The following is a 21,638-nucleotide window of genomic DNA, read 5'->3' as shown; positions in this document are numbered from 1 at the left end:
ATTGGGGCCTGGCAGCCCCCGTAAAAAGTTTGGACTTATTTTTAGTTGATCAGAAGCTATAGGAAGGTTGTAAACTCTAAGCCCGGAGATGGCTTGCTCTGATTTACATGTTTCTGAGCTGTGTGTCGAATAGGGTGGGGGTCAGAGAGAGCAGTTGGCATAGAGATGATGGACTAGATTCAGGGCAGGGGGTTGGTCCCAGCTGTTGCTGAGACAATAGCAGTGATGGTAGCCTAATCAAGAGAGAATTTTGCCACCTGCAGGGTCCCAGCCAAGCAAGAGCTGAAGTGTGTACAGCACTGCAACAGGACCCAGGCCCCTTCTCTCTCTCTTTACTTGACTGTCTGCAACACAGGGCTTCTGTCCCACAGCCCCCAGTAGCTGCTCCTGCAGTCGCCATCACGTCTGCATTCCAGCAGCAGGAAAGAGGGAAAAGACCTGCATAAAGGCTGCTTGTGTCCTTTCTTCTCCTTTCCATTGACTGCAATGTAACACGTCCTGGGAGTCACTGCAAGGGCACCTGAGAAACCAAATTTCTACTCCAGGCAGCCAAAGCCCCACTTAATTCCAGGATCTGTTGATAAAAAAGTAGAGAATGGCTATCGGTACGATTAACTGTCTTTGCCACAGGGCAAATTCCACATGTTGTTTGGAGGCCAGATAGAGAGAACTCAGGTAGAAACCGGATGTTGGAGTCGAGGAAAGAGGAGGACGCTGCCATGGAGCAGCCCCCAGCTGTGAGCAGCCATTTCCGGGGATGAAGAGGATGGGGAGGATGGACGTGTGGATTCAAGATGCCTCTGAGGCACTGAAGTGGGGAGGCCAAGGCCCAGGGGCTCTGTGGCTCGGTTGGCCCTGAGAGTCCAAACCAGGAACCACCCGCAGGTGGATGCGGTGAGGTCTGCGACCGAGGGAGTGCCTGTCTGCAGAGCAGTGAGGGCAGGGTTGGCCACCACACGACGGCCAGCAGAGAAGAGGGGACACGGGGGGGACTTGGAAGAGAGAAACCCAGGGGAACGTGCGTCCTGGGAGCTGGAGGGCTTCAGTGGGGCGGGACCTGCCCCCTTGGAGGAAAACCCGGGAAGTCAGGACAGAAGGCAGCGTGGAGTGGCCACGGGGAAGTCACTGGTGACTGGAGCAGTGGGTGCTAGGGCTGAAGGCCCAGATGAAGAGGGCTGAAAAGTTAATGTACAACCTCTGGTCAAATATGGCACATTAACATGTGTTTCTTTCCACTCCCTCCAAATCCCACTAAAATGACAGTGGAGGCATTAAAAAAATTTAAGGTATAAATCAACAAGGCTAGAGTGATCAGGCGAGAAGATAAGAGAGGCACCAAAGAATGTCAACCCAAGTTTGGAAATTGGGAAGCAGAAGGATGACAGGAGACCGGGGAATGTAGACCCCGGGCCCTGCAGGAGGGAGAGGCACCGAGAAGGAGGCCACTCCCGGCCCAGAACCCTGGGCAGGTCCAAGGACGGAGCCCCAGGTATCCTTGCCGCTGGGACAAGGAAGACTGCAGACGGGAGGGTATTTATTAAAGACCAGTCTGAGCAGCAGATGCCCCCAGGTATCCCCCAGCCCAGGAAGCCAGGTACTGCCCGTCCCCCAGCCCAGCCAAAGACAGGAGGCTTGGTCCCCAGAGAAGCTGAACCTGAGAGGTTCTGAGCTTGGAGACATTCGGAGCAGCTATGGGTGGAGAGTGAGGCATCGCGATGAAAACGAGCGAGTCAGTGAGTACTTTCATGCTAAAAAGTAAGACCCATACCCCTTCCCTCCTCAGTTCCCAGATGCCCCAGTCAGGGCACAGCATCGTGATTTCAGAACACCAGAAATAAAACACCAGTTCACACACACAGAGTAGTAGATCAAATTACATCAGACGTTTCAACAGCAATGCAGGAAGCTAGCACATAATGGAGACATGCCTTCCAACTTCTAAGGGAAAAAATTATTTTCAATCTAGATTCTATACCCAGTCAAACTCTTAGGTATGGGAGTAGATTAAAGACATTTTCAGACATGCACAGTTAAAAGTTTTACCTACGACATGCCTTTTCTCAGGAAGTTACTTGAGGATATATTCCAGCAAAATTAGGGGAAAACCAAGAAAGAGAAACATAGGATCCACGAACCAGGGAAATCCAACACCAAAAAAAAAAAACAGACCAAGGAAATTCCCAGGATGATGGGGGAAGGAAATTGTAGCATTACAACTGTTCAGCAGGCCTGAAGAACAACTAGTCCTTCTAGGACTCCAGGAGGAAACTTCCAGGAAGAAAAATAATGAAGCTGGTAGATTGCTGGTGTTCTCAATGAGATGAATAAAAGTTTTACAATTCTGGCAGAGAGTCCAAGAATGAATTCGTGACAGATGCATTAAAAACTAAGCAAAACATAAAGGCAATTCTTAACCCCAGGGAAAACAAAAAGTTGTAACCACAGAAGACCACATGACTCAGCTGAAAACAGCACTTACATAGTAATATAAAGGTGCATAATGCTTACGTAAAATGCAAACAGTAAATATTTATTTAGCCTAGAATTGCAATATAACTATATTGGGAGGATAGGGGCGTGGGGGGGACAGGGGTTGTGAAAACGAAATCTTGCCCTCTCATCTTCCGTGTCAGGCAGTCACTAGATAATGTCTAAAGCTGCAAAAGCAAGGAGTACAATATAGGCCTGTGGTTTAGAAATAGCGAGGTGAAGCCAAGAGACAGCTGGGAGTGTTGAGGGGTTGCCTCTGGGGTCAGGAACAGGGGACAGAGCATACAGAGCTCCCTGTGGGAGCTCTTCAAGCGGCTTTGCTTGCCGGTGGTGAGAAAACTCTAGAATGGAGGGAGACGGCGAAGGTGCAGGAGGGGAAGGAGGGCTGACGGTGCCCTGGTGGTGAGGAGGAGGAAGAGATGGTCAGCAGAGGAGCAGGGGCTCTGAGCTGGAAAGGTGAGGCGTGCCCCCCGGTTTGGGAAGAGCAGGAGAGTGGGCGAGGACGCGGGACAGGCGGGCCCTTCGCGCCACATGTGCAGATTCGAGCCTGGCTGGTCCTGGACAGGAGCCGGCTGCGGGGCGGGGGGACTGGGTCTGTGCGGGACGGGGCTGCGGTGAGAGAGGAGGGTTCACTGGTGGGTCCCCCCTTCCCCATCTTTAACTCAGGTTGACAGAGAGACCTGGGCTTCTGCCGGGGCGGGCCTCCCAGACCTGTGACCCCAGTGGTACCAAAGATCTCCGAGGGCCCCAGATCCAGGCACTAAAGGGGATGCTACAGGCTGTGACAACGAGCCATCCAGGTCCTCCCGGTGGCCTGCAGACCATACCCGGGCTGGTCAGCTTGGGTGCCCCCACCCAGGCCTAGTGTCCCAAGGAGCTCTTCCTCCAGCCCCAGGAGCAGGAAGGGCGGGCTGGGAGCCACAGGACAGGGCCTGAATCTCTCATCAGCCCTAAGGTCAGCCCAGGCCAGGCAGGCCGCGGGCCAGCCCAGGGCCTTCTTCCCGGGTAGAGGCCCCCCACCTTTCCGCTCACCTTCCGAGCATTGTGGGCCTTCCTGGGAACCCCTGCTGCTTGGTGGCTCTCAGTCATCTGACCCCCCCCAAAGACACCTCATGACAGTCGCCTCCAGCGCCCTGGCCACAGAGCCACACGCCTAGGGGTCAAGGCTGGACTGGTGTGGGGATGCGAGTGTGGTGTGGGGACAGTGAGGGGCGGTGCTATCGCCTACACAGGAGCCACAGGTGGCCTGGCTGGGGGCCTGTGAGTTTGGAGATGGGGTGGTGGACAGACGCCCTGCTGGGGAGCCTCTCTCTTTGCTTTTCAGGGCCTATACCCTCCCCCGCCCCAAGCATCCCCATGCACACTCCTGCTGGGGAGGTTAGATGCTCCTGGGGAGCACAGGCCTCTGTTCCCTGCCCACCAGACCAGGGGACAAGACCATCCAGGAGTCAGGAGGCTCGTGGGGCAGCCTCCGCCTCCATGGTTAGGAGGAAGCGCAGGGTGGGGGATGCGTGTGCTGTCCCCCAGAGGACCGAGGCAGCAGAGACCGCTGCATGAACCCCCGGAGGAGGCCACACAGTGGGACAGAGGACACGGCCCTCCTCACCTCCCCAGATGCCGGGGAGGCCTATGGGCTTCCGGAGAAGCCTGCAGATTAGAGGCCCTAGGGCTACCAAGCCGGGCCAGCACCCTGCAGTGCCCAGCGCTAAGGGGCTGGGGTGGACCCTGGAGCCCCAGGGAACTGGGCTGAGGGAGGCCCCTGTGTCCAGAGACTGTCCCTCTCAGTCCAGGTGGCCCCCACTCTCACCTACAGCCCTCCTATTCTCCACCCAGGCCAGGGGGCATGGGCAGAAGCTGAGAGTGAGGTCCCCCCAACTGCCCACAGGCCCAGCCCCCTGGGCTCCTCCCCCCCAGGACACCGCCATGACCAGGAACCTGGATCCCTCGGGACTGGTGCCCCACATCCCACAGGACCTCTCTGAGGGCCACCTAGATCAGCAGGTCGTCTGAGCCCCAGGGTGGGCACCTGGCCATGGCTGCCATGCTCCCAGTGTGCCCTGGGCACCTGCCTGCCGTGGTCACAGCACCTGTAGTCTGTCAGTGGCCGTAAATGACCGAGAACCACCCCCCCACCCCCTGTGATGGGAGGAGGCTGCAGGGCAGGGGGGACAAAGGACTGGCCGGGTCACAGGGTGGGCAGCTCTGACCCTTCATCACCTCCTGGAGCGTCCCTTCAAGACACGGTCTCACAGAGGCAGGAACGAAGGCTCAGGGGGTGACTGAGTACCAGGTCCTGTGTTTGCACGTGGCTGGGCCTGCGATGGGGACAAGGCAGTCCCCTGTGCTCGCCAGCAGGATAGGGGGGCGAGTGTGAACTGCAAGGGCAAAGGCCCCGGGGCAGGACCACAGGCCACAGAGGGGAAGGTGGGCCCGGGAGCCAGGGGAGCACTGGGAATGTAGGCTGGCCTGGGAAGGAGGGGTGCAGGCCCTGCCAAATATGTCCAGATGGGGCCAGAGCACTCGGGGGCCTGGCCTGGAGCCCCAGCGACTTCCTGCCCACGCACCCTGCCCCCATCTCCTCACCTCCTTCCCGGACAGCCGGTCGCAGGGTGGGGGCAGGGTGCAGCAGCACCCACTTAACCACACCAGTGCCGCCAGGGGCTGGGCACCCGAGGCCTCGGTCCCCCCGCATGACACTGAGCACTTGCTCTGCCCAGCAAGGCTAGTGACAGCACAGTCCCCCAGGGCCACACATCCACGTGGGGCAGGTCGTGGGGAGGTGATGTGGGAGCCACCCCAAGCTGAGCCGTGGGGGGTGAGGGACTCGCGAGGGGTGGTGCTGAGCGTGGCGCTAGAGCCGCCGTGGGGGAAAGCGCCACGGAGGGGGCGACGGGGGCGAAAAGGACAGGGGACCCTGGAAGGTCCCTTGTTCTCAGTAGCCGGAGGACCAGAAAGAGATGTGCCAGGTCTTGCCAGCTCATCCTGCCTTCAAGGCCTCGAAGAGCTGCTGTCCACTCCCATCCCAGCCCATCTCTGGGGGCCTGTCTCCCGGCTCTGCGCACTGCCACTCCACGGAGAGATCTGCCCCCAGCGGGCTGCTCTGGCTCCCCAACACAGAGACGGCTCCCGGTGAGGTACTGAGTTCCCCGTCCCACAGACTGTGCAAGCAGAGGTGGGAGGGGAGCCTGGTGTTGGATGGAGGAAGGGTGGAGTTGAGGGGCTTCTGGCTCAGGGTTCTGGGCCTCACAAGCCAGGAGGGAACAGGCTTGGGAAGGTGTCGTCACGTCCACAAGGTGGGTAAGGTGCTCCCAAGCCCCCAGCTGGGCCTCGAGTGCCAGGCAGGGTGCTGGGCTGGGGCCTGCAGTGGGGGAAATCCCTGGGACTTCCCCAGGAAGGCAGGCTCCAGAAGGAGGCTCCGACCTTGGCTTGGGGGCACGTCCTGTGTCTCCTGCCCCACCAGACTCTTCCAGGTGCCAGGAAAGGGGCTGGATTCCAGATTCTAAGCCTGGCCACCCAGCCCCCACATGGGACCCAGCCCAGAGCTCCTGGGCCCAGCCTCCAACCCAGTTCTAGCCTTAAGGGGCTAATTCAGGGAATCCTGTCCTAGAATCCAGAGCCGTAAGCGGAGGGGTAGGGGGTGGCTCTGTCCTGGGTATAGGCCTAGGAGCCTGGGGTGCCCGGGGGCCGGGGGCTGCCTACCTGTCTGGGTCAGCCACAGCTGCAGCCCAGCCCTGGCCGCCGAGTCATGGGACTGCTGTCTCCAGGCTAGGACCGAGCCGGGAGAGGCAGCAAGGCTGGACACCCCAGCACCTGGGGGGCAGGCAGGGCCCCCTGGGACTGGGGGTGGCCAGTCTGTACCCCAGCTCTTACAGCCTCCCAGTCCCCGCCACCAGCCCTGGATTCTGCTTCGTGGGCCAGCTCCCAGCTCTCACCCGCTCCCAGCGTAGGGCCCAGCACAGCTCTGATGGAAGCCTCTGTGTGTGCACACACACCTGTGCACACACACACAGGCCAAGCCCCTCAGCCTCTCCGCTGGTCGCCTGACCTGAGACTGACCTGGACACTCCAGCCTCTGGTAGCGGTCTCCCACTCACTCTGCACATCCTCACTGAGCACAGACTGAGCCAGGCAGCGGGCTAGTGGCTGAGACGTAACAGAGCTGCAGCCCCGCCCTCGAGGAGCCAGGAGTCGTGGGCATGCCGGGCGGGCCTGAGAGGGCATCTGAGCAAACGCTTCAAGGAGGGCAGAGGCGGCCCACAGCTCCAGAGGAGGAGCCCACCTCCCGGAGGCAGCAGATGCAAAAGCCCCGCCACAGATCTAGGCCTGGACCCAAGGCCTGTGGGGCTAGAACGGAGTGAGGGGGGGGCCATGGGGAGAACATGGCCAGATGGTGATGGGCCTCAGGATCTCGCCTGGGCTCTGAGGGCATGGGGAACCCCTGTTTTAACGTCCCTCTCCTGGGGCCTAAGAGTGGCCGTGGCAGAGCAGTGGGAGGCTGCTGCAGCGTCGGAGATGCTGGTGGCTTGGCCCGGGGCGGCGGCCGCGGGGGCAGGAGGAGCCTCAGAGTCCACATGGATTTGCTGGGCTCTGAAGGTCTCCACCTTGACCGTGTTGGTGCCTTTGAAGCTGGATCAGATGAGAAGTGGGAGAAAAAAGGAGTCGGGGTGAGCCCAGGGGTTCTGGCCTGACCGCTTAACTGAGCGGGGAAACGGTGAGGGGAGCAGACCAGCGCCCGAGGGTGGCGCTGGGTTCCAGATGCCTCAGACACCTGGAGAGGCTGCCAGTGGGTGGGTTGACGGAATTCTGGGGTCTGGGTCTGAGATGTACATGCGGGATCATCGGAATGTGGCCGAACATGAGGCTACAAGCTGGACGAGGTCACCAAGGGGAGCGTAGCAGAGAGGGACCAAGAGCTGAGCCCGAGGCGCCCTGTCACCGGCAGGGAGAGGACAGGTGGTGGTTAACGGAGATAGCAGTGAGGCAGCTGGGCAGTGTCTGCTGCCAGGCCGCAGACCCCAGCCCGGGGAGGCCATCCGGGGTCTCTGCAGTCGCTGGACAAGGGTGCTGCTGGCCTGGGCCAAGAGAACAGTGGACGACCCCTCCAAGGAGAGGCGGGCGGCAGTGGCCACAGGTGGCGAATCCAAGAGCTGGTTCTGTCTGTCTTGTTGGGGACAGGAGAGTCAGCGTGAGCGTGTCTACAGGTGGAACGGTCCGGCAGGGGGGCGTGCTGGTGATCTGGGGAGAGGGGAGAAGGCTGAGCCACCTGCCTGCACTCGGCGGGGGGAGGGGGGCATGGCCTTCCACGGCAGCCGGACAGCCCCGCAGGACAGGAGGACAGGCCGGGGCAGGGGCTCCTTTGGCCTGGGGCTCCTCTCCTCCGGGTCGGTGGGGAGTGGAGTGGAGGAGGGGGCACGGGGCTCTGGAGAGCCATGTGGAAGGGCCACTGCAGGCACAGCCTTGGCCACCGGCACCCAGAAGACCTCTTCCTGGAGCAGCGGTCCCCTCCCTGGGTCCCCAGGAGGTGCACAGGGGTGTTGCCTGCGGAGTCCTCAGCCTCCCCGTCCCCCGACGGACACTGGCCACGTGACGTTTCCCAGCCCCATGGAAAGGCTCGCTGTGCGGCCGCCCCGGGGAGCAAACTCCGTGGACGTGTTTCAACATGGGCAGCCTCGGAACCTGTGTTGAGTGCAAACAAGCAGGTAGAGTGCCACAGCATCTCATGTTACCATTTATGCTAAAACCCGCCGCGGAGGGAGACTGGACCGCATGCGCCAGCCCGTGTTTTGAAATAGCTGCAAGGATAAACACCAGGTCGCGAGGATGGTTACCTGGGAGAGGAGAGGACCCAGGGAGAGACAGGCTGGGTCAGAGGGGGTGTTTCCTTGAAATGTTTTTACTTTTTAGGGAGAATGTTTTCAAAGAGTACTTTTATCGTGCAAAACCTTGTAAACAGGCTAATTTAAAAACAAGAACTCCAGCTGGCCTGGCGTGTTGACCAGGGAGGGGGCACTGCGGGTGGTTTCCTGGAGACAGCAGGGCGCAGGCAGATGGGTTGGGGTCCACAGGCTCCAGCCATCCAGGGAAGAGGCTCCCGGGGCGCATGCAGTCAGGGAGCAGCCTGGGAAGCTGTTGCGAGTGTCCAGAGAGAGGACATGGTCCTGGGCTGAGCTGGGACAACCAAGGGTGTCCTGAGAGAGGCATGGAGAGAAAACATAGCAGGCTGTGGGTGCGGCCAACGTTGGGGGACAGGGACGTGGTCAGGGGCAGCTGTGGGGTGTTGGGGAACCGGAGGACACACTGGCTCCTTCTTCCCCTGAGCCCCCACAGGCTGGGGGAGCTGGGCCCTGCCCCCAGGAGACCCCAACCACCTACACACGGACCCGTTCTCAGACAGGACCCCCACAGCTGCCATACACTGCAAGACAGGCTCACTGTCCCCTCCCTGCTAGGAGGTGATGGCAGCGCAGGGTCACCCAGCCAGTGAGGGGTCATGGATGGCCTGGCAGTGTCCCTGCTTTCAGGGAGGCAGATGTTTAAGAAGCAAACAATACAAGTGGTACCTGGGCAGACTGAAGTGCCTGGAAGGATGAGAGCAGGGAGGTGATGGAGGCAAACCAGGAGGGAGGAGAAGGAGGGAGGCCTTCTGGGGAAGAGACCCTCACCTTGGGGCCTGGAGGATGAGAAGGGTTCACTGGCTCAGGAGAGGGGTGTATTGTTCCAGGAAGTGGGGCCAGCTGATGCAAAGGCCCTGAGGCAAGGAGGCTGTGGCACATCCGAGGAGCTGGAAAAATCCAGTGTGGGGCATGAAGGGACAGTGGCCGAGCTGGGGCACAGGGCCAGACCGTGAGGGGCACTCTGGCCAAGGCGGGGCTGTGTCTTTATCCTAATGGCAGTAGGGCGTCCTGTGGGGGGTTCACGCAGGCCAAGGACAGGGTGTGAGGACAGAGGGGGGGTCTGTGGGCCGTGGAGAGCTGCAAGGAGGGCCAGCCGAGCCTCGGGGGCAGTGCTGGGGGCTGGTGGGCTTGGGGATCCTGAACTGCCCATGCCCTGGCCAAGGGCCCTGGGGGGTGTGGGGGCGGGCAGGCCTGGGCCTGGCCAGAAGCAACCAGTGGCAGATGGACGATGCTGACAGAGCCGCTGGGCGACCCCTGCCCACCTGCCCACCTGGGCTGGGGTTTGGCTGCAGCGGCCAATTGCTCCTGGCTCCAGGTACAGACCATTCTGCCCGGCGCCCCCCCGGCTTCCGGGACTTGGGGCTCCGCAGAGGGGCCGCGAGCGGGTGGGGAGGCGGGAGAGTCAGATGCAGGTGGGGTCTCCGCCCGCTGCCAACACAAACACGGCCTCGTGGCTCCCAGCGCCTTTTGCCAGCCTGCCCTACATTCCAGCTCGCCTGCCCGGCCTGGGGCTGCCCGCCGCGGGTGGTGGGGGGAGCACCCCACCTTGGCCTCTGGGCAGGACCCCCTGACGCCCCGGCTAGGAGCCAGCCAGCCCATCGGGGAGACCCGAGCCCCACTCATCCTCGGCCAGGGTCGCCCTCGCCCGCCCGCCAGGTGGGCAGCCTCCTGGCCCCACCGCCCAGGCCCCCTTCCAGCGGAGGGTGCGTGAAGGGCTCCTGTGCCGCCCGGGGCCCCCTGGCTCTGCCCCTGACCCTCCGCAGCCTCATCCCGTGAGCCTTGTCCTCCCGGAGGTCCATGTGGAAGCCCCCACAGGGCAGCCTCGGCGGGCACAGTGAGGCTGTGAACGTGAACGACTCTGGGCTCAAATGTCGGCTCCGACGGGTGCAGGGGAGGGAGGAGGTGGCTACATGTCTACGAGTGTGGACAGAGCACATGGGTGAGCACACACAGACCCCCGTGGGGCTGCATCCTAGTGGGGGCAGGGGGCTGGCACCAAGAGACAGAAAATAATAAAGAAGCCAGTGACATCAGCGTGAGTCCTGGAGGGAAGGGGAGGTCAAGGAGGGCAGGGGTCTGGTGGCAGGTCGTGTAGTCAGTGCGCAGCCCGGGAGGCCCCTGGGGAAGTGAGACTTGAGCGGAAACATGGACGAGGTGAGGTCGAGAGACACATGAGAGCCAGCAAAGATGTCCAGCGGGCCAGGGGCAGAGAGGAGGCCCCATGGCCGGAGCTCCTGAGGGAGGGGTGACGGGGGTTGGTCACACGGTGTCCCATGGCCGCCCGTGGTGAGGATTTCATCTTTGCCCAGCGCTGAAAGGGGGGTCTTCTCCAATTCCGAGCGGAGGGTTGGGATCTTGCAGACTGCGAGGCCGCGGACGGCGGCTGCTGAGGTTATCCAGGGGAGCTGGTCTGCACTCCCCTCACCACCCACCCTGCTGGACCCTGCGGTTTAGTGCAGACTGCAAAGCAGATCAGGACATAGCAGGAACTGGTGTATGAAAAGGACGTTGCAGGTCTGTGGGGAAAGATAGGTCACTCAGTCCAGTGTGGGGTATCAACAGGGTCATCACTGAAAACGGATCTGTGGCTCAGAATCAGTCCCACGCGAGTCAAAGGTTTAAGGGCAAAATACAAATCCAAAAAGAACTAGAAAAAAATGTTTCAACGTTGTAATGGAGAAGGCCACCCCAAAGCACGCACAGAATCTAGAAGCCATGAAGGGAAAGATGGATAACTCTGACTACATGAAAATGCACAAAAATAAAAATAAAACTTCTGTATGGCAAGATAAAAAATAATAATCCATCATTACCATAAACCAAGTCACAAGACAAATAGCACATGAGGGGAAAACATTTGTCATGTACTTGTCAAAAGACAAATTTCCTTAATATACAAAGAGCCCTTACAAATCAATGACAAGGAAAAGGCCTGGCCAGCAGTGCCGGCCCCTGCTTCTCTGCCCAGCACCTGCTCCAGGGAGGGAGTGAGCACTGGGCTTGGAGGACCTCTGCCTCTCCCACCCCAGCACTGGGGCCTCAGAGAAAGTCAGGGGGCCTCATTTATTCATCCAGGAAATATTTGTGGAACATCAACTCCACTTATCCCACGTGTATTTACTGCACACCTACTATGTGCTGGGTTCTGGGAGACCCTCTGTGATGCAGCAATGATAGCATGGTCTAAGGCCCAGCCTCAGGGGCCTTCAGTTGGCGGAAGGGACCACAGAAAGTAAATCAACACACCAGGACATTTCAGGGAGCGGTGAGGGCTGCAGACAGAACTGGGGGCCATGAGGTCAGGAGGCCGCTCTCAGCGTTTGTGCTGAGGTTACACAACGTGGTGGACAACTGTTTTCTGGGCGGAGGGAACGGCAAGTACAGAGGCCCCGGGGTGGGATCAAGGGAGACGTGCTCAGGGCCTGAAAGCCGGGGTCAGGGAGGACTGAGGGAGGGGGACGCACAGCCTCGGGGCTGTGGGAGGAGGTGAGATTCGCTCCAGGTGCGCTGGGAGCTCCTCGGTGGGAGATAGCTCAGGTCAGCAGATTGAGCCCAGCCCGGCTGCTGCCCAGGGCAGAGGGGAGGGAGACGAGCGCATCGATTAGAGGCAGTTGCGACAGCGCAGGCAAGGGATGAGGCCTGGGCCGGGGGTGTCGGAGGAGGCGGGAGAGGGGGCCGGATTCAGGGTGTTTGCTCTAGAGAGCCGCAGGACCCGCCAGCCGGGGGGATGGCGTGAGCACCAGGGGACTCCGATGGTCGGTGCACTGCGTGGGTGTCGGCGCAGCTTTCTGAGACGGGAGGATGGGGCTGGGGGCAGGCCGGGGGCGGGTCTGAGCTGTGTTTGGGACCTGCTGCGCTGAGATGCTGGGAGACCTGCAGGCCAGCGGAGACAGTGTACTGGGACCCCAGGGAGAACCCAGAGCTGGGGCCTAGAGTCCGGGGTCTAGGGCCAGGTGTGGGGGGCAGGCGATGTTGTGCTGGCCCACTGAGCTCAGGAGAGGTGGGCATTGGTGTGATAATGATCCCGAGACCCCCCTCAGCCGTCAGCTGGAACAAGGCGCTGCTAAGGGTCCTGGTGGGCCCCAGGCATCCATGGGGCTGCCCCTGGGTGAGCGTGTGTCTGTGGGGCCGGTAGAAGGGTCTGTTCCCCATCATGGTGCCCTCTCAGAGGAAACACCCTGTGCTCCTGAGGGGCGGTCAGCAAACCCCAGCCAGGCACTGGCAGGCCCCCAGAAGGGTCTTGGGGGTGGCAGTGACCAGGCCCTCAGCCGCTTGGCCGTGCTGTACCAAGGACTGAGCTGAGACGTGGCTGACCTTGGCAGTGGCTTAGATCACCTTCCATAGCGTGACCCCCTCTGGCCACCCAGCAGGAGCAGCAGGAGACTTGAGGCACAGTGGCTAGGACAGGGGCCTTGTTCTGCAGCCTCTGAAATGCCCAGCTTGGCAAAACATCGCTCATCAACCCCACCGTGACGCCAGTCCTGGGGCCAGGGCATAAGCGGCTTCACGTCACTGTGTCTCCAGGCCAGGGCTCACCCCAGCTTGGACTCTGCAGGCAGAGGGCCCCGGGAGACAGGCGGAACAGCTGGTGTGTTGGTGACCGCGGGTCCTGGAGATGGTGGCGTCTGTCTGCCTCTCAGGAGAGGACAACTGGTACCCGACAGACCCCCGTGCTTGGTGGGGCTCCCTCCACTCACCTCTGAATTGCCCCGTCCCAGCAGCATGGCCAACTGGCAGAGGGGTGCTCACCTCCTTGGCACATGCAAAGGCCCAGGGGCCTAGAGGTCCAGGCAGATGACCCCCACAGTCTTTGGCAGCTCGGGCAACAATTTGGTAGAAAGTGAGGGGAATTGTGCAAATCACAGCCAAGGCAGGGGCAGCTTCTGCATTCCACACACAGTCTCCGTGCCCTTATATAGCCCAGGTACACGTGTGCACACACATGTACACACGCATATGCCAACCGGCCCTGCATAGGAATCCTCGTTCAGCCGCAGGCCACAGTGCACACATGCACAATTGTACACATACTCACAGTAATTACTGACAATAACGGTCGCCAGGAGACTTAATCAGCATTTGCTGAGTGTCAAGCACTGTTTCTGGTGTTTCGTGCATTAATTCATTCGCTCCTTGCACATTCTACTGAGGGAGGGTCTACCATCGTCCCCATTTCACAGACGGGGAACTGAGGTTCCGGGAGGCCACGTGACTTGCCCAAGGTCACCCAGCCAGGAAGCGGCAGAGGCAGGATGTGAACCCCGGCAGCCTGCCCGTGTGCCCAAGCCCTCCCCGCAGACCCAGCCCCACTGTGTGCCACTCGCACATCCACGACATGTCCTCCTGCTGGGGCCCTGCCCTCCCACACACACGCCTCGTGCGTGCCCGTCCCCAGGTGCGCGCCAGCTTGCCACGGGACAGAGGGCTTCGCAGAGCGGCTGCCCTGGGGACTGGCCATAAAACTTCAGCAGCTAGAAACACGGTTGATTTTTCTCCAAGAGCTGAAGCACTAAAAGAAAGTCATAAACACAATTACACCGTCTCCTGCCATAAATTACGCCCTTATGAAGCTCTGTGATCTATTTCCACTCATGCCCAGCTTGGAAAGACCGGCCAGCCCACGGCCCTAACGAGAGGGTGATTTATGGGTGCGATTCCCGCCTCCTCGCCGTGGGGGAGGGCCGTTCCCAAGCCCCGAGGCATCGAGGAGGCTGGGCACTAGGGGCAGAGCCCAGAGCCCGGGCCCAGGCTGCCCGCTGGGCAGGGACCTCCCAGGACAACTCGCCCCTGGCAGACAGGACCCTGCACCACCCTCCCCCCTCCGCTGGAGGATCCCCGGGGGCTCTGGAGTCCAGGCGCTGGGCGATGCAGTGCCCACCGCGTGAGTTCCAAAAACTGGGCCCCTTCAGTGCTGGCCAGGACAGGCGGAGGGACCGGCTCGTGGAGCCTAATTCTAGTGGGAGAAACAGTGAAGGAGCGAGCAGACACAATCACACACCAGCTGCCTTAGAGAAAATATGGGCTGCTCAGGGAGACTGGGGGGTAGCAGCAGAGGGAGGGAGGTAGCCTCAGATCGGTGACGTTGGTGAGACCTAATGGTGGAGGGTGACTGGTGGAGGCAGCAGGACAAAGGTCCTGAGGCCAGCGCACGCTGCCATGTTTGAGGACCAGCAGAGAGAACTGGAGCGGAGCGAACTAGGAGGGAAGAAGGAGCAGAGGCCAGAGAGCAAAGGGGACAGGTCTGGGGGCCACCAGAGAGACTCAGGCTTCTCCTACAAGTGAGATGGGAGCTGGGGAGGGTGTCGGCAGGGCAGTGACATGACCTGGTTTGTGTTTTGGAAAAAACACCGTGTGGAAGCATGTGGTGGGGGAAGGCCAGCTGCCAGCCTACTGCACCAGTCCCAGAAAGAGGATGGGCTTCTGGCCCAGGCTGGGGCCATGGAGGGGCGGGCAGGGGTCTCCCAGGTCTGCTGACGTATAGAATGTGGAGTGTGATGCTGGGATGTGGAGCCTTTTTCTGAGATGAGGGAAATTGCGGAAGGAACAGGGTGGTCACAGAGAGAGAGAAAGGCCTCAAGGGAGGTGCAGGAAAACCGTGGTTTTGTGGTCTGAGTTCAGGCCCAAGGCCCAGCAGGGTCGAGCATGCAGGTCCTGGGTGTGTCCCTGGCCTGACCCTGAGGTCCTCTGGGTCCAGAGGATGGCAGACCACAGCTGTCACATCAGGGTGGCCCTCCTCTGCCACGGTCAGTGGAGAAGGGTTCTGGGCTGGCAAATACCTAGAAGCAGCCAGCGCCTCTCCCCTTGGTGGTTTCTCTCAATGACATCCATTGCCCTAGAAGTGGCTGTTCAGTATCACTTGCATGTGCTGGAGGGCACAGGGGGCAAAGGTCATAGGTCACTGCCACCCTCCACTCCCCTCCCTGACCAGGCAGCAGCTTGCAGAGTGAGAGCTGGGGTCAGGGGCAGGCCCACAGGGGTGGTACAAGAACCTGGCATTCTGAGATGGAGAACCCAGTAGTCCCCAGGGGCCCAGGACCACCACCCAAAACCTGCTTGGCAGCCACGCAGCCCAGCATGCGGCACAATGGAGGACGGAGTGCAGAGCCAGGGCTGGGACATGCCGAGTAATCACAGCCGTGTCCCGTGCATGTCCCCGGTGTGTGTGTCCCCGGCGTGTGCCAGGGTGGAGCTAGCTGGGGCTCCTGCATGTCCTGCCCCGCACCTGGACCCCCTAACTCCCTGCAGCCCAGCTTAGTGCCTGGTATTGAATATTTTGAGTATGGCCCAATGACTATTGGTCCAGGACAGTCTGCAAACAAGAGGAGGGCCCAGGTGACCTTCGCCCTGTGACCCTACAGAGGGCCCAGGGCTGTACTGAGAGGAGGCCCCACCCGCCTTTAGATCCTGATCCCCAGGGACCCCGGAGGACACCACAAGCTGCGCCCCAGGGCCGGGGGCTCCCTCCCCTGGGGTCCCAGGCCTTGTGTCCCCTCTCCAGCCGACTCCAGCCAGGGTGGCGAGACAGCCGAGGCGCGCCCGCGGCCAGGGCCGTCAGCGGGTCCAGAGCTGGGATCCAGGCCGAGCAGGTTCTGCAAAAATTTCCCTTGAAAGACTCTTTTTCAAGATTTTCTTTTGAAAACAAATTCAGAACCACATCAAACAGGAACCCCGTCGCCTCGCTCCCCTGCCGCCCTGGCTCTAACTAGCTGTTATTCTAATTGCTTTTTTCTCTTCCGAGGGCCGCAGAAGCCGTCCGAGGGTTATGAATTTGGTGAATCGAGGCAGGGCACAAGGCAGCTTTTGTTGGCTTGTACTTTCAGTCACTATCAAATTGCAAATAATGACGGGATTCCAGATCCCCAAACTGATCTGCCCCCACGGCTCCTGGGGAACGCGCCCAGCCGGAGCAGGCACTGCCTTCCCCTGAGGGTGGCGGTGCCTCCCCTGGGCACCTGCCTGGAAGGACCCCCACCCCGCGGATGGGGTGTGGCCAAGGCTGCTCCCTTGGCCCATCGAGGGGCTCCTCGGGCATAGCGGTCAAATGTGTGCACCAGATAAAGGCACTCCGTGTCCAGGGCCAAGGAGGGAGGACATGGCGTGTGGCGGCTCAGGGACCGTCTCTCTGAGACGCGATGGAGCTGAGCCCTGAGGCTGAGGAGGGGCCGTCCCGGCCCAGGGCCCTCCCAGCAGAGGGACCAGCAGGGCCGCTCATAGGCCTGAGTGAAGGAGCCCCCCAAGCCCTGGGACCACCCCAGTGCCCCGCCCCAGAGGAGAGGAGGGTCCCGTGCATGTCGTGCTCACCCAGCCCGTACTGTCTTGCTCCATCCTCAAGACAACCCACTGAGGGAGGAGCAGGTTCCCTCGCTTTCCGGAGAGGAGAGTGCAGGGGACAGGCCTCAGCGCTGGGGAGCAGACTCGGCCTCCCAGGTCAACCTGACCACGGCTCAGCCCACACCACCAATGGGGCAATGCCATCAGCCAGTGAGGGGGACAGAGGCCCACGTGTGCTGGGCAGAGGCCACCACAGGGCCCTGGGGGCTGGGCACGGAGCCCAGAGCCAGCAGAGGAGCAGCAGGCAGCCCTCGGGCGGTGTGTGGCACCAAGGCCAGCCACCCAGCTCCAGGAGGGGGGCCTAGCTCAGGGGGTCGGGGGCTGGGAGGGCTACACAGGTCTGGCCCACTGTCACTGGAGGTGGCCCAGGACTGAGCCCCTTCTCCAGCCACGCCCAGCAGCCCCCACCGCTTCCTGCTCCAACCACCCTTCCGTTTCCTTTTGTCCCAAGAACACCCTATAAAGGCTTCCATACCCACTTGCACATCTAAGGCCTTCCACAGATGTTCAAGTGCCGTAAAGTGAAAATTTATGAAACCACAGATTTTCTTCTGTAACGTATTTGATGCTTTAATTGATGCCAAACCAATGGATGCCCAAGCCGGGGCCTGCACAGTTAAGCAACGTGAAGCCACGCCTGGACCAGCCTTGCTCAAGGCTACAGTATGGGGGCCCAGGGAGCCCAGGTGACTCCCCACAGGCTTCCTGGGGTGCGAGTGGGCAGTGGGACTGAGGGGGTCAGGCCTGCTGCAGCGGGACCCCCAGGGGCCAGGGCAACGGATGGGTTTGGGTGTGATGGGGAGCAAGTCCCCCTCCCCACATCCCCTCCCACCTTGCTCACTGAGAGCGTTCACCCAGCCTCTGAGCTCAGCCCCGACCCCTGCTTCAGCCCCTGATGGGTCCCCCTCCCTTCCTGATGCCGTGTCTTCTCAGCATGGAACCCGCACGTGGGGGCTGCAGGGGTACCAGCAGGTGACCCCGAGCAAGGCCCTTCTCCTCCTGGGGCCTTAGGGTCTGCATGTGTGGGGTGGACTTAGGGTTTATTCAGTGGTCTCCAAACAGCTCTGTAGAGAACTGGGGTGGTACATGCCGGCAGGTACCGTGGCATGGGGAGCTGAGTGAGTGGCCCAGGCCCCACCCTGCCCGAACCAGAGAAGTCCTTCACCCCTTCCCCTTATAACCTGGGCTCCCGCATTGCATCTGTCTGGGAAAATTGAAGATAAGGCCCCTCTGGCCTGGGTGATGGGACCTGAGACAGGTGGGTCTCAGACTGCGCCCAGCCTCCGTGCTGCAAAGCTGGGTCTCCGCCTCCGGGAAGGGCACGGCCTCATCCTGCCCCACCTGCCACAGGGTCTCTGGTGAAGAGGCTCCCCTGGCTCCTCAAGAGAGACCCTCCTCTCATCTCCCCACCCCTGTGGCTCAGTGTCCCTGGGAGAGAGGGTTGGTGACTGCCACACCCACTTCTGAAGCAGGCCTGGGCCCGCCCCGGGGACCTGGCTACCCCGCCTCTAGCCCACACAGGGTTTGTGGCCACTTCACCCAACAGCATCTTCCTCGGGGCCATCCTGCCTGGCCAGCACCCTAGCTCCGCCTGGTCCTCGGGGAGTGGGGCCTGGGTGGGTCCAGGGAGGTGGGGCCTAGGGGCACAGACACCACGCCCACGTGTGTGTGTCCAGGTGGGTGGACAGTGGCAGCCAGCTCTGCCTGCTGCTGTCCTCAGCCCCAGCAGTTGACACGTGGGAGAGCCATCCTTGTGACTCTTCCCCCCAAGCCACGCTCTCCCCTGAAGCCGCTCTGCATTCTTGTGGCTCAGCCCGTCAAGCGATGATTGGCCCCCTCCACTCCCTCCACCACCGTTTCCAGTCTCTCTGGTGTTCCAGGTACCCAGTGGGGGAGGGTCTGCTTTATTCTCTGACCAAGCACTCTACAAGCCGCAGTCTGAGCTGGGTCCCCGCAGACCCTGGCTCATGCTGGACTGCAGGCCCACCGCTCTCTGGCTCGGCACTTCCTCCTGGCCAACCTCCCAGGAGAGGGGGCCCCTCAGACAGCGCTAGACCCTCAGCCCACCTGGGCTCCCTCCCGTGCCCTGGCCTAGCTCTGCTTCCCCCCTGCCTGGCTCTGAGGGCTCCGCAGGCCTCCCCCCACCCTGGACTGCCTTCAGCCCCTGCCCCTCCTGGCCACCCAGAGGCCTCTGTGAACCTCTGCTGTCCCTGGGCCGTCCTGCCTCCACCTGCCCACCAGCTTCACCCAGTGGCCCCATCTTGTTCACCATGGGCAAACCCAGTGCTCAGCGCCAGACAGGCTTTCGGTAACCGCGTGGCGGGGTCGTGTGGTGGAGCAAGCGCCTTGGGGCCCTGGCCGGACCCCTGGGGGTGGCTGCAGACAGAGTCCTCGTTTGCTGGCTTGCTGGGAAGATGGTGGTGCCTGTGCTGAGCTAGGGAAGGGGTACCCGTGGGGTGACAGGAGCACGAGCCCCGTTGGTGTGCGGGGGACAGGGGGGAGGCCCCGCCCTGGGACTCATGAGCCCTTCCCAGGAGGAATAACCTGCTCTGGCCTCCAGGTCTCAGGTGAGGGCTGCAGAGCGCGGACTCCTTCCAACCACGTGTCTACACAAGTGCACACTCGGATACCCGCATGCACATTCCTCACTCGCAGGCACGACCGAGGCCCGTGCACAGCTCGCATTTGCAGGGACACTTGGACACGTGGACATGCGGGCCACACACCTCCCCCCACACTCCTCGCCACGCCCAGGCCCTGAGGCCGCCGCACACCTGGGCTGCCCGCGTCACCCAACTCAGCTCTGTTCTTGTCCCCGCAGGTGACGCAGCTGGACCAGAGGCTGGTGCTCATCACGGACATGCTGCAGCAGCTGCTCTCCCTGCACCACGGCAGCCCCCCAGGCGGCCGCCCCCCCAGCGGGGACGGGGCCCGAGTGGTCCAGCCCTGCAGCAGTGGCTCCATCAACCCCGAGCTCTTCCTGCCCAGCAACGCCCTGCCCACCTACGAACAGCTGACCGTGCCCCGCAGGGGCCCTGACGATGGGTCCTGATGGGGGCCCGGGGCCTGAGAGGGGAGGCCCACCCCACCTCCCACTCGGCAGGGGCACCCACCGGGCCGCAGCCACCTTCTCAAAGGCCCGAGAGAGCAGCCCCTCTCTCCCAGGCCCCGGCCACCTGGTGGGCCATGCCGCCCCTCGGGCCTGGGCTTGGGGTTCACCAAGGCCACCTCTTCCCGGCCAGCGGGTACTAGAACTTGGCTGGGTAGGGGCCCCCTCTCAGCTCTGACACTGTGGCCCCCCACATCGCTTGCGTGGTTGGGACACAGTAGCAGGGGGTCAGGCTGGCCCCCATCGGGCTGGACATCCCAGGCACTTGGTCCGTCCCATGTATGACCAGGAAGCAGCACAGTTGCGCGAAAGCCCACCCTGGTAGGCCCCAGGGGGCTTCCTAAGGGGAGACAGAGGGACAGCCTGGACAGGGTCTGTGGGTGCCCCACCCCCAGCCTCACATCCAGGACGCAGGTGGACCCGGGGAGAAGGCACGCAGGGCAGGGCAGGCCCAGCCCATGCCGAATAAGGACGCCCGTGACCCAGGCCCACAAGCCCCACTCGGGGGGCCCAGGCCTGCTCCCTCAGTCCCCAGAGATGACGCCTCGATTGACGGGGCGCTATGAGGGGAGCTGATCCCGAGGCCACAGCTTCCAGCAGGAGGGGCAGGCCCACCGCTGTCCCCCGACTGCCTCACTGGAGGTGGAATGTCCACCAGTGGAATGGGGGCGGGCAGGTCCCCCACATTGGACTGGCAGCTTCTCCTACCCATTCTGGAGAGAAGAGGAGGGTCCCCCCAACCCCACTCTGTGCGCGGCCCCCGCCTTCAGCTCCCTGCCCGGTCTGAGCGGCTGGACAGACAGATGCACAGAACTGTCCCCTCCCTGGGCCGGCTGCCAAACCGTGAGGGAGCCTAAGGGTGTCACAGTCTCTACACAGGATGGGGCTGCTGGGCGTTACGTCTCACAGAAATCAGAATAATTTGTTGTGATTTGGAATCTGTTTTAATGAGTTTCACCGTGTGATTTTGACTCTTAATTGTGCCGGCTTTTCCTAATAAACATGGAGAGTCACGGGGTTGATGACTTCCTCTCACCTTGATTCCTAGGGAGCCACCCACCTTTGGGACGACCCTGTTCCCCCGTGGAGTCACCACCCCCACCTGCCCAGGCGAGAGGAGGCCCAGGAGCCCCCTGCCCACTGGCCTGGGGTTCTGGAAGCAGGGTCCCCCAGGGAGCCGGGCAGCTGAGCCCAGGCCATTCCTGTCCCCGCAGCCAGTACCGAGGTCAGGCTCTGTCCACGTGAACTGAGCAGAAGGAAAGAATGTACCCGGACCTTGGGACAGACCAGAAACACGCCCCCCCGCCCCCCAGCCTTTGCTCTTGCTGAATGTTCTTCCCAGCTCCTCTCCATCTGATGAAATCGCTCCCTTGGTCTACAGCCTGGCTCAAAGTCCCCTCCTGCAACAAGCTCTCCCTAATAGCCCCTCATGAGAAGCAGCCCCCTCCAGGCCTTGTGACCCCTCAAGGGGGCGGGGTGAGCAGGTGGGGTCGTCACCCCGGATAAGCAACGGAGACAGGGCTCAGGGACCCTGTCCTCAGTGCCCACATCCCACATGCCAGCTGCACTCCAGGCCCCACTCTCATTTCCCAGGCCACAGGGCTCCTTGTGGACAGGACAGCGCCCTGCCCTCCTCTGCCTACCTCCCACTGCTGCCCATGGGCAGCTGAGCCCCCGCCTCCTCCCAGGCCCAGCTCCCTTCCCCACAGGCCCTGCCTGGAACCCTCGTGGACCTCACTCAGGGACAGGACCCCTGCAGGCCCCTTGGAGACGGGTGCCCAGGTGGCCGCTAAACAGAACTCATGATTCTTTCC

The 21,638-nt window shown here is 61.7% G+C and overlaps 1 protein-coding gene across 3 annotated transcripts in view; it reads left to right on the top strand.

The window, feature by feature from the left end:
* Positions 1-20,841, top strand: part of KCNQ1 (potassium voltage-gated channel subfamily Q member 1) — a 356,534-nt gene extending 335,693 nt beyond the window's left edge. For 2 of the 3 annotated variants that reach the window (XM_087422475.1, XM_004441115.3), the window contains one exon: positions 19,537-20,841. In XM_087422475.1, the coding sequence (XP_087278601.1) occupies positions 19,537-19,767 (231 nt within the window). In that variant the 3' untranslated portion in view covers positions 19,768-20,841. The remainder of the gene's footprint in view (positions 1-19,536) is intronic. The other variant, XM_087422474.1, reaches the window with a different exon arrangement.
* The last annotated feature ends 797 nt before the right edge of the window (positions 20,842-21,638 follow it).

Source organism: Ceratotherium simum, chromosome 34 (genome assembly GCF_057802395.1).
Source record: "Ceratotherium simum simum isolate JZ-2026a chromosome 34, ASM5780239v1, whole genome shotgun sequence".
Taxonomy (NCBI): domain Eukaryota; kingdom Metazoa; phylum Chordata; class Mammalia; order Perissodactyla; family Rhinocerotidae; genus Ceratotherium; species Ceratotherium simum.
Note: the sequence above shows the minus strand (reverse complement) of the source record. Positions and strands in the feature narration are given on the sequence as shown.